The sequence below is a fragment of the Cyphomyrmex costatus genome, unplaced genomic scaffold, assembly GCF_001594065.2.
Source record: "Cyphomyrmex costatus isolate MS0001 unplaced genomic scaffold, Ccosl1.0 scaffold193, whole genome shotgun sequence".
NCBI classification, from domain to species: Eukaryota; Metazoa; Arthropoda; class Insecta; order Hymenoptera; family Formicidae; genus Cyphomyrmex; species Cyphomyrmex costatus.
The window spans coordinates 1,734,910-1,747,891 of record NW_017275965.1 but is presented as its reverse complement, the minus strand read 5'-3'; the positions used below and the strand labels follow the sequence as shown (position 1 = coordinate 1,747,891).

The window sequence follows — 12,982 nt, the reverse complement described above, 5'->3', positions numbered from 1 at the left end:
AAGGATAGTTCCACTTGTAATTAAATGCATTGTTTGCAATAAGTATTACGTAAAAGAGAGAGAGAGAGAGAGAGAGAGTGGTATATCACGTCAAAGCGGCAGCTATGTCCTTGTTGTATCAGATAATGGAATGTTACAATCATACAGGTTTAAATTAAAAAACCGGAACATCCTCTATACATATATAAAATAATGACATAGCATGGTGATATATCTATTTTAATGCGTATCAAAATTATGGCATGTAGAAAAGAAAATATACGAGATAAAAAGGAACAAATTACGAAAAAAATCTCAGGCTAATAATATTATAAGACATATATACTATATATATATATATATATATACATAAAAATTTGATTGAATAGTTTCGTAGGCATAAAATAATAGATATAAATATCTTTATAGCTGCATGTGTATGAGGCACAAGTTGTGCTTTACCTAAGACTGGCGATGATTCACGTATTAATTTTTTTTATTTATCTATCGATTATTGTCTCTTTTATTTATTATAATACATAAATACATTATTCACAAATCTAAAAAGAGTAGATGGAATCAACATTATTAGTTGACCTGATTAATTACATCAAATCTAAAATTTTTTATTGACAAAATTGTTCTCAAAAGTTTTGGTCAACTCTACTTATATAGCACAATTATTTATATAATTTATATATTATTGTATATATAACGGGAATGTAATACTTATATTTTTAATCAGTCATAGCGAATATGATTTTTTCGTTTTTAATATTCGCATAATTGCATATTTGTCCATCGTACGTTAAATTCGAAGGCACAATGGCTGTTAATACAAAAATGCTATCTTATAAATGCATATTTAGACGTGAAGCAATACATATTGCCTCACGAAATACGTAGGTCTGTTCATTTTAGCTGCACTCCAAATTAAAGTTAAATAAAGTACATTTATTCTTTGCAAATAGAAAAAAAACATAAAATGCAAAAAATAAACGTAAAAAATGTCTTTAACGCGAATAGACCTTGTATATGTATTTTATAATACATGTTGGCAGGTTATAAGGACACTTGTTTCATCAACAAATAAGCTTAAGATAAATGCATTGTACAATTAAGAAATGTTCATGATGCTATAAACAGAAAGCTTATCTCATTATGCAAATTCTTAGTCGGCATAAAACGACTATTCTATTAATTGAAAAATATTCTAACAGTGACTTAAGCAATGCCTTCCCAAAATGGTACTCTGCTTTTTATGTCTAAGTACAACTTATAAAATCTTTTCATAATTATTTTTTAACATGTAGTTTTTTTACATGCTTTTTAATTGTTACGATTATCGTAATTGTCATGACTAACATCACGCACTTTGTAAAGCAAGTAAAAAAAGAAAGCTATAGGCAGTCCGAGGAAGACCAAAGTAAATATATATAGTCGTACGTTGATGCTACTTTCTCGCGCGTTGTACATCGACATTATTTTTCTCCCCTTATAATATTTAATAAATATTTTATAACTGTGTGGTAATTACCGTCTTTCTCGTAATTATTGTATGCTTAGTTGGTGTTTGATCAGGTGCTGGACTTTGCGACGGATCCGCTACTAGCCAAGGACTAATGTCTGATGCCGCTTGACTCTCATCCTGCAAAACACGTATTTTAATACTTTATTCTAAATTAATTTTTATCGATTGATAATAATTATTAAAAAAAATTTTTATTTTACAGAATATTAATAATTTTGATTATTTATGTTAACTATCTTTATAATAGTCAAATTTTAATGGTTCAAATTATGAACTCAAAGAATATTTAATACACTTTACTATTCACATACACACAGAGGGACAATTTTCACGTGAAACACAAAGCAAATTCTTATTACGCTTTTACCAACAGATTGAACTTACTCTCACAGAATAAAATCTTACTTTTATTTTACGATTAGCGCTAAATGATAAGTTTCTTAGACTTATTCTAAAAGTAAGTTTTCCATTCTTGGTGAAACTGAAGAGTGTTTACATAATAGACGAGACGCTGGACTGCAAGCGTAAAAAATGTGACTGACCTTGTGTGTAAGTGTTGTAGTGGTCGTTTGTATCTCCTCAGTTTTAACAACTCGTGCTCCGACTTTTTCTGTATCCGCCTCGACTTTTTTCTCTGTTGTAACCGGTTGTAAATCTTTGAAAGGATTGAGAATACCCAAGAAGGGATTCGAGTCTATGAACGGATTGGTGTTCTTTTTCTTGTCGTCTTCCGGTTTCGCTTCCTCCTCGGAAGTTTCGGGCGTATTAGATGTGTCGATGCTATCATTAGTGAACGGATTGAAAGGATTTTGCGACTGATTCGATACTTTTGGGCTTAACGGTGTAGTTTTTTGTTCGATCTGTCCCCAACTATCCAATGAAAAATGCGTTACAGTAACAGCATCGTCCATAGAAGGATTTACTGCTGTCGTAGCACCACTCACAGAGAGAGTCAATTTGTCACCACCCTATTTGATGAAGAAAGCAAGAAAGCAAACACATTATAGCTCGCGTCTAACAAAAAGCAGACACAATAAATATAAACATAAACAGCAACAGAATAATCTTGACAAAATTAAAAATGCAAAAAATACGTTAAATATTACTAAGCAAAGATACCTCAAATTTTAAAAATTATAAAATATAAAAAAATATGATCATATACACAAAAGGCGTATAAGGTAAATGATTCAAGCAGGACAAAACTATAAAAATAGGAAAAATTATAAATGAAAGTGATAACGATGCTCACCACAGAAACGATAGTTGCTGCATCTGAGTGTTGATTTTTCTTTGCAATCACTCCAGAACTTTCTGTGGACGTGATGGAGACCAAATTCGAGTTTTTCCCCTGCTCAAGAGTAGCCTTCAGTATGTTACACTTTAGGGACTCCGGTGGGATCGGTGTTCGAGGAGGTAACGACGACGTTCCACCCACTTGATTATTAGGCACTAGCTGCACTTGATTGGCGATAGTTTCAACCGTCAAACTGGTCTTCATTGGTTCTGACTCTTTCTCGCTACTGCCGACCGTCGTTTGGTTCCTGGCCTCCAGTGGTTGTTGATCTTTGGCGAGAGACTTCAACAAAGAATCTACCAAAGGCGATGACGTGCCCTGAACACTCGAGGAATTCGAAGATTTTGTACTGGATCGACTCGATTAGAAAATTCTTAATAATTTATATTATCTTTTATGTGTCAAAATTTAATTATGAATATCACATTTGTCTTATCAAGATCTAAAAAATATTTAAAAAATATTTTGATAAAACATTTTTTTCAAAATATATATAATTTAGTTCAAATAAATTAAAATACAATATTTTATTGTCTATTCGCATTTTTAAGCGGCTTGTAAAAAATTCTTTTTTTTTAAATAAACAAGGTTTAATGATAAAATATTAGATTTCGAAATATATAAGATTGCCAATTATTATGCTAACGTATATTTCAGCTCACCTGGAGGTGGAGATGGTTGTGGCTGCTCTACCTGTTGCTGTTGACGCTGCCTTTCGCGAAGAACGTGACTTTGTCGTCGCGCATATCTCTGACTCGGTCGTCGCTCGAACTGTACGGTGCGGCGTGCCCGATTCAGTTGCGTTGTCTGAAATTCTGTTTTGCCGCTGTAACGGAAACGCGAACCCATACGGAAAAAATTCTGGCGACCACTGGTGCCCTTGACCGGTGCGCGTAGACGGAAGAAAGCATGATGCTCGACCGCGCACTTCCATAGATGCTTGCAAGCCTTCTCGTTCACCAATCTGAACACAAAAGTATGCTCCTGCTCGCCTCTGCCTTCATCGTCCTCTTCTACGACTACTAGTGTCAGCTTTTTTTTCTTGAAGTCCAAACGACCAATCTTCGGCCAGAAGAACAAGCCTATCTTTTGCGTGCTTTCGAAAACCAGGATGCCAGTCGGAGTCAAGCCCAGAGAATACTCGCAGGCATCTTTGCCAAGAACAATGTGCATGTCAACGCCATACATATCTAGCCATTTGGCCTTGCTAAGGTATGCGGATTCTGCTTGGGCTGGGGTGAGACCAGAACATTTAATGTACTCTTCCAGTATTTCCAATTCCATCTGTTCTGTTTGGCCTGGTACAAAGCGAAATTCTGACACAGTCGCAGCAGTATGCATAGCAGAATCATAATCTCCTAATTCAGCTAGAATAAGATTTCTACCTTTTAATGGTACATCATTTGTCACACAATAACAGCTACAATTTTATTATAGCTAATAATAATAACAACAAAGTGATTAGAAATACTGTTTGAATAAACTCACATTGAAGAGACAGAGCAGCTAACTGAACCGCAACTTGATGAGGACAGTGAAGTTTGCCTTCCAGAACATCTTGCTTCAATTGCAAAAAGAACTGGTACCGCGTCAGCTCCTCACGTAGAGTGTTTGGCTCCGAAGAATAGAATTTTACTTTTAATCTAAGTGTGTACGGAGGTCCAACTAAATAAAAAATTATGTAAGTCTTATGTTTGTCTGCTTTTGAAAGAATTTAGAAAACATACATACTTTTAACTTGCTTCTTGATTGGTTTTGTTGGATCTAGCCAGTGTTGGACATTATTACTGTCTGTGTATTGGAGTCCAAAGTAATCCTTCTCAATTAAATCAAGGCTATAAAATACTTGTTCATATAAGTCACTAGCCAATGCTTTTTTCTGCAAAAGAAGACCAACAATTACAAAATAACACATGTATATATAGACAGAATTTACAGAATGGAGCACAAAATGTTACACATTTGCTATATAATAACATTTAACAAAATTACAAAATTAATATTAATTATAAAGCCTGGAAATTGGATAATTAAATGTGTTAAATGATATAATATTTAGTGCAACTATTATATGTAAAAAGCATTTTTTAGTTTCTAGTCTGATTTATAGATTCTTTTCTAGTCTCATGCTTTTTTTCTTTATCTTTATGACAATTATATGAAGATAAAAAAAACATTAGAAGGACTATGACAACAATTAAAGGTAAAAGAAACAGAAGAAAAAACTTACCGACAATTCTATAGGTAGATCCGTGCCATCCAGCAATACCACCCTGCACTGGACAACATTTTTGTTGCTGGGTAGTCTCTGATTCTTGATCTGTGACGAAGTGGTCTGACCGCTGACACCACGCGCCCTCCGTCGCGACAGGAACCTCAGCATCCTGGATCCTCGTTGTCAAATCAAGACGCCCATTGACCTGTAGATGAGACATGAGACGCGAACCGCCCACTCTCTCTTTCTCTCTCTCTCTTTATGTCTCTTCACCGTCGCGATTACCACTCTTTAAGGTGGCTTTTCATGCTGATGCTCGACGCTCATTTTCAGCATCAAAACAGATTACATGATCATGTGATCTGTTTTGACGCTGAAAATGAGCGTTGAACGTCAGCATGAAGAGCCAACTTTAGTGATTATCACCTACCAAATTTGTGAAGCTAACTCTAATTCTGAAATCTCGCGGCGTCCGCGTCAATTCGCACCAACGTTCTCACATTCTACACCTGCTCGGAAATTACGTAGCGGCCACGCCGCACAACAATAGTATATATATTTACGCACCCGCACCCCGCACCCACGACCCCCACGACCATGCATATGATACGCCCGACGGCGGAAAATGCCGATTGTTGAAACGATGTTTCTTCCTGATGAGTTTCGGAACGAACGCATACAGATGCAGAAGAGGCGCGAAACTGCAATTTAAACAATTGCGTAGTATATATAAGTACACGAAAAATAAGCATTTGAAATATGTCTTAGCGCCAAAAGACATTATATCGTATCTCTCTTGATTATATTAACATATAATAATTAAATTATAGGAAATTAACATAAACAATTATAATTTTTTGCATACAAATGTTTATTTCTCAAAATATAAAAATATTTACTAATACAAAATACAAATCTGCACTTTACTTACATTTTTTAGCATCGCAATAAGATCTATAATAAAATATATCATCGTCAATGTATAATTCGTATCATTATCTTGTCAAAATAATTAAAAATTACAATTACAGTATAAAAGTATAAAATGTTATATTTATATATGTGTATTTTATTTATATTATATAGTACACATATATTAGGTGCATCCAGAAGCACGACCGCTTACTAAGCGTTCAATGAGCCACAAATTTGGCAGGTGATAATCACTAAAGTTGGCTCTTCATGCTGATGTTCAACGCTCATTTTCAGCATCAAAACAGAGCTTTTTTATCTGATTGGCATATTCCATTAGGTTTAAAAATATAAACTAAACAGGTACAAGAGCTCACTGAGCAGTCAATGAGCGGTCGTGCTTCTGGATGCACCCATTGTCTTATATTGTATAGTATTATATTGTCTTATAGTATATTAATTGTCATATATATATTTTCATACAGGGTATCTATTGTCTAATAAATACACATAACTCGTCCTCTTATGGGCAAATAAAGTGGATAATTAGACAAATTTTTTGTATTATTTTCAATTTTTGTAATAATTAATGAGAAACTTATTAATAAATGCAAATCAACATACATTCATCCCTTTAGCAAACGACATATAACATTGGCTACGTTCAGCAAAAGAAGCAGCTTTGCAACTGCTGTAAAATTTTTGAATATGATTGGCTTATACATTTAGATCTAATGAGGAAATAAGGGCAAGACCAATCATATTAAAGAATTTTACAACAGTTGCAAAGCTGCTTTCTCTGCTGAACGCAGCCATTGCCTTTTCTCACTAAATTTCGCAAATATCCACACACACACACACACACACACACACACACACACACATCACACGCACGCACGCACGCACGCACGCACGCACGCACGCACGCACGCACGCACGCACGCACGCACGCACGCACACATACACACACACATTCGCAGATCTTTGTTATTAATTATAATTTCTCATTAATTATCACGTAAATCGCAAAGCCAGATATATAGGATTTTTATTATAATTTAATTCACTTTTTTCTATCTTTAAAAGGTATATAGTTATATATAGATATGTAATAATAAATACCCTGTATGTAACATCAAGAACATGTAATATAGCATACGTACATATATATGTATACTATATACTACATATTTAAAAAAATTATTTTTTTTTAATATGTTTTTTCTAATAACATATTTAAAAAAAATTATTTTTTTAAAATGTATTATTAGATTAAATATTTTATTAGAAAAAACATTGTTAGTACAATTCGGTATTGATGGGACGATGATTGAGCTGTGGAAATAATATCTGAGTCTACAAATCGATGAGCTTGAATCGCAACGGTGATTTCACCGTATTTACAATTTGGCTCTCGTGTTCAAGTGGTCCATAATGCCATTCAATCCGAAAATTTCGTATGACCTATATATGAAACAAATATACCTTTATATGTTCTTTCCATTTACAATGTATAACAAAAATAATTGAAAAATATAATATGGATAATATTCTTGCAATTGATCTGCATGAGAATTATCTCGAAAATTAATGAAATTTATTTAAAAATAATTCCTCAGCTCATGATTCCTATTGAAACAATGATCATTAAATTCTGTACAAAAAATTGTGTTAACAAATTAAACGTTTAGCTTATTATTGTTAGAATAAAAATTATAAAATTAATATTTAAAAGAAAATATGAAAAGATATAACATGTAATCATGTTCATTTTAAATTATTACATACATATACGTGTGTAACTATTATAGAATATAGAAAAATGTACTTATGAATTCTTTGTGGACGTAACAACTAAACGAAAATTGGGGAGATTTGTTTAGTCTTGAGGATTCACAATCATTAAGATGCTATTTGATGTTAGAAATTATAAAAAAAGTAAAAGTTTACGAACTTTCAAGAGTAATATCTCGAGCTCCATCTCAGCGAATCTTTGTCCAATACAAGCGCGAACACCATAACCGAAAGGCATGTATACGTAGGTATGTATACTTTTATGTGATGAAAATTCAGGACTATCCCGTATCCATCTTTCGGGAATATATTCCATAGGACACGCAAAATACTTAGGATCCATCGAAAGGACTGCGTGACAAGCTATCACATTTGTCTAATGATATGAAGAAAGAAATCATGAAAAATGCGATCTTATTTCATTATTTTTCATAACATATAAAATTTCACTTATGTTTTGTGAAATAAAGAATTATAAAATAATTTTTAAAATAAGAAACTATTATACATATATGATTATGAATTAACTGTAAGAAGACCATTCCCTGCAAATTTTCAATCTAGAGCAAAAAAATGGGTTAAAAATCTTGAAATATGCTTTAATTGATATATATTCTAAGCCATTAACAAAAACACACACACACACCCCCACGTACCCACGCACGCACGCACACACTTAATCTATATAATTTAGAAAAATACTAAAAGACGACATACTCCTTTTGGTATGAAGTATCCTCCCAAAGAAACATCTTTTGGCATATTTCTTAGAATACCATTGGTGATGGGAAACAGTCGCATAGATTCTTTGATACAGCCCTTAACATACGGTATCTTTTCCAAAACATCAGGTGTAATAGGTGTTGTTTTGTCAGGTAATACAGACATTACTTCTTTTCGCAATTTTTCCTGTTTCTCCTTATTATTTGCGATATGATATAGCAAAGCACCAGCCGCATTGCTTGTCTATAAAAATGTTATTCAATCTTAATTATATTTTAATAATTTTATTATTTTTGCTAAATAAGGTTTTTTAATTCTATATTATACATTGCAAATTTCTAAGTATACACATCATGTTATATCCTGTGTTTGTGTATACACATAAATAAATATATATACATATTTATATATATATATATATATTATATGTACATATTGTTTAGAACAATTGTTATGAAAATTTTGTAACTATTATTTATATTATTTTATTATTTGCCGGAATATTTTTATGTACTGAGAGATTAATTTTATTTATAAAAAATATTGTACAATTTCTATATAATTCACAAATAAAAATTGGATTAAAGTCAACGTTTTTTACCGTATCAGTGCTCATTAGTATATCCAAAGCCATTACAAGAGCCGTTTGTTCATCAATGCACAAAAGTTTTTCCAGTATACTATAGTCTCTATCCGCGTCTGCAGTCTTCAAAATATTATTTTTAGCATTCTCGATGTATTTCGCGGAAATTCTAAAGGAAATCATAATATAAATTATATTATAAATAAAAGTAAACTATGACTGGCAGAAGCATTACTAATTATGACAATGATAAGTTGTAAAAATAAAACATCAGTTAGCATTCTAACAATAAAAAAAATAGAATATAAGCGTTTCTTTATAACAACTATTCACAGTTACAGTTATACAAAGATGTTGAAGAAGCAGGGAATGGAAGAGTTACTTTTATAATTACTTTTGCAGTTACTTTTTATAACAATGTTGCAATTTTTTATGACTGTAATGATAACTGTAAAAGTAACTCTTCCATTCCCTGTGAAGAAGTATATGTAAGAAGATGAAGATAAAAGTAATAAGTAATAAATTCGTAAAATGTTTGCAAGTATAGTACGTCCTTTAATATAGTATAATTAATATAAATTTTTATACTTACCCATTAATTTTATCTAATGCATTGAACAGCTTTTGATAATTCCGTCTATTATTTATTTCTAATAGAGATGGTACATTTTCTATACGATACGTAAGATCGAACATTTCCTTTACACAATTAATCATTATTTGCGCATCTGAGTCTATGGCAAGATTAGACTTTAAGCACCCCATTCGGTAATTTAATGCTATTGAACACATCGCTGTAAAAAATATATAGAAAATAAGTTATTAACTATGATTAATATTTTTCATATTATTTTTTTTCAGTGCTTCGCTTTCAAAGAGAATTATTAAAACATTGACGGCTTAAATATGTTGCAATTATCTCACATACATGTATACATACTTACATTCTACACTCCATTTGTATAATTCGTTCATAAAGTCATCTGGCAATTCCAGCGTTTTAGGATCTAGCAGTGTTGATATTTTATCCACGAACTCGTTAGTTATATCGTGAATTTGTGCAACATGCATTTTCACTATTTTTGGTCGCATCATATGTGGACCAACTTTTGACCGAAACTCCTTCCACAGTTCTCCTTGACTAAAAGCAGAAAGTCATTTTTATTAACAGAAAAGAAAATTACTTAATTTATAGGCTGACATTAGGCAATTTGTTAAGATATGCGAGAGTAAAAGAAAGAAATAAAAGAAAAAAGTATTTAAAAATAGAGCTTTTGTTGGACATAGATGTGTTAAAAATATACACACATACATATATACATATATATATATATATTATATATATACAGAAGTTTGATTACTTATATTCTTTTCCATGATCTACTGACCTTGTTGTGAGACCATACTGTCCTTTGTAAATGTCTTCTCTATTTTTACGATAGTTGTGCAAGGGCTCCATGGCAATTCGTATTGGAATTTTGCCTTGCAACTGATACATACTTTTACATAATTCTGGACAGAATAAAAAAATAGTTGGTTGTTTCTTTAAACCGTCAAGTTTGACGATATTGCCGTACTTTTCATGCAGCATCCGCATAAGTGTCAGAACATTCACATTATAGTATTCACCTATATAATTTATACAAATAATTATGATTTATATAAATAAAAAAGATCAAGAGAAAGAAAAAATATATTTAAATACTGAATACATTTGTTTCATGCATAATAAGATAACAAATCTATAACAATAGATTATCTAATACACGTTTTATAAAAAGGAATATTCGGTCAGAGCGGATTTTAGTACCTAATAATATTTCTGCGAGAATTTATGTACATTTTCCAGTTTATACAAACTATACATTGATTATTTGTCAATCTTGAATATCTTATTTATATTTTGTTAAATATATCTTCCATTAAAAATAATTCAATATTAAAAAAAATTTTTAAACTAAGAATTAATAATAAACCAGAAAATGTAGATGAATGATGTAATATATAGACATTCAGAATATTTAATAATAAGTGAAAAGGATATGTAAATAACATTAATAACCGGAAAGTGTCTTATTCTCTCGATTAAAATAAATCTTAATTAACTAGATAATAATATTTCTTCATAAACTTATATATTCAAAATTGACAAATAATCAGTATATATAGTTTGTATAAACTGGAAAATATACATGAATTCTCACAAAAATATTATTAGGCATTAAAATCCATTCTGACTGAATATTTCTTTTTATAAAAGTTTACGTATATTAAATAACAAATAAAAGTTTAAATATATAAAGTGACTCGAATCTATTTGTTATCTGTTATGATTATTTGTCATTATTTATTTAACTTATATCATTCTGGTAATATTTATCTAAACCTTTATGCGTTTAAAGGACATTAAAATAAAAACAATATATAATAATAAAAATAAAATATTGTACCGATACTTAGAATTATATATTTAGCTCATATTTGCTTATTAATTAATAACTAATCTGAAGATCTCATTATTTATTATCTATATACGAAATTGTATGTCATTCGATTTTACTTCCATATTTTAGATACAAATTTGAATTTCAATAATAATAATTAACGAGATTTCATTATATTAGGCATCAGTAAAATAACTCACCTATATAAGGCATAAATCTGAATAAATTGCCAATCAAAGGTAATGCTTTTGGACCAGGAATATCCTCGGTCGGTCGCAAGTTAATACTCGTGTCTCCTATTTCATTAGATTCTGTCGGATAATTTCTGATCGATCTTGTGCGGAACTGCATTTTTAATGGAAAACGCAGACTGTTGACTTCGCGAATAAAAACTCTGGCCCGCGTCATATTTAATAGCATTTCTTTTGAGTTTCTACAACATATCAATATCTACTTGTTCGATAATACTGAAGAATTTTTATCATTGGTTCATATATATTCAGTATGATTAAAGCTTGGTCCCACCAATATAAGATTAACTTTAATCTCAGTTAAATTTACTGCTTACTTCTTTCTAATTTTCACAATCAGAAAAAGATAAGAAGTAAATTGAACGGAGATAAAAATTAATCTATGTATAGCGTTGACATTTTTATGGCAATGAATATATCATTCAAGAAATGTGCAATTTGGAATATCTATTTAAATTAACTAAATAATTACAAATTTAAAACTCAAATATAATTATTGAATATATAAAATACTTTGTAATATCACAGTGTAAATATAAAGAAGGCAACGAGCCAAGTAAATTAATAAACAATTTAATTCAAACAATTACATAAACATATATCTACAACATTTTGTTATTAATTTTTGAAAAATAAAGGACAAGATCTAAATTTTATTTTTGTATAAAACATTAAAAGACGATAAGAAAAGAATTTTGTACTCCATTTTTAAAAGATATAAATATCCTATAATACACATAAAAATTATTTATTTTTAATAAAATAGATAATTACGATATATTCAATTTTACATGGTTGACATTAATTGATAGTGGCGCTAATAATGTGTATGGGAAAGCAATTTTAATCGAATATATATTTACTTAAAATATGTGATATTCTTTTTATAAACTGCTCAATTCTAAATAACATACATAGTAGTTTGTAAATTTGAGATAATTTTTATCAAAATATTATACAAATAATATTGATAATAAAATATTTTTTCTATAAGCATAAATCCATGATATCATTCTTTAGCAAATTGTTGCATGTGCTCAAACTTAACAATCAATTTATGGAATATTTTAGAAAAGAAATACGTACCGCACTGGAATGTAAAATTATCTGCCTGCTTGTACCGTACGTAGTGATAATGCACTATCAGAATTAAAAGAACGTATACAACACTCGATATATAGTACTGTATCAAAAAATTAAAAAATACAAGAAAATTAAAAGCAATTGAATAATTTTAATATTATCTTTCAATT

General features: G+C 30.5%; 2 protein-coding genes across 2 annotated transcripts; both read right to left on the bottom strand.

Annotated features, from left to right (window-relative positions):
* Positions 1-1,010: 1,010 nt before the first annotated feature.
* yrt (erythrocyte membrane protein band 4.1-like yurt) lies at positions 1,011-5,485 on the bottom strand. Its single transcript, XM_018538271.1, is given in 7 exon segments — positions 1,011-1,627; positions 2,053-2,478; positions 2,763-3,180; positions 3,454-4,174; positions 4,296-4,472; positions 4,539-4,686; positions 5,038-5,485. Coding segments are annotated over 7 exon segments (2,175 nt in total). The 5' UTR covers positions 5,191-5,485; the 3' UTR covers positions 1,011-1,495.
* A 1,805-nt stretch (positions 5,486-7,290) lies between these two features.
* Positions 7,291-11,901, bottom strand: LOC108772685 (probable cytochrome P450 12b2, mitochondrial). The gene is made up of 8 exons (XM_018538270.1): positions 11,679-11,901; positions 10,423-10,663; positions 9,979-10,175; positions 9,627-9,828; positions 9,053-9,203; positions 8,446-8,694; positions 7,889-8,104; positions 7,291-7,398 (listed from the first exon to the last, which is right to left on the bottom strand). The coding sequence occupies exons 1-8, from the start codon at positions 11,896-11,898 to the stop codon at positions 7,291-7,293; spliced, it is 1,584 nt and encodes a 527-aa protein (XP_018393772.1). The 5' UTR covers positions 11,899-11,901.
* Between the last annotated feature and the right edge of the window lie 1,081 nt (positions 11,902-12,982).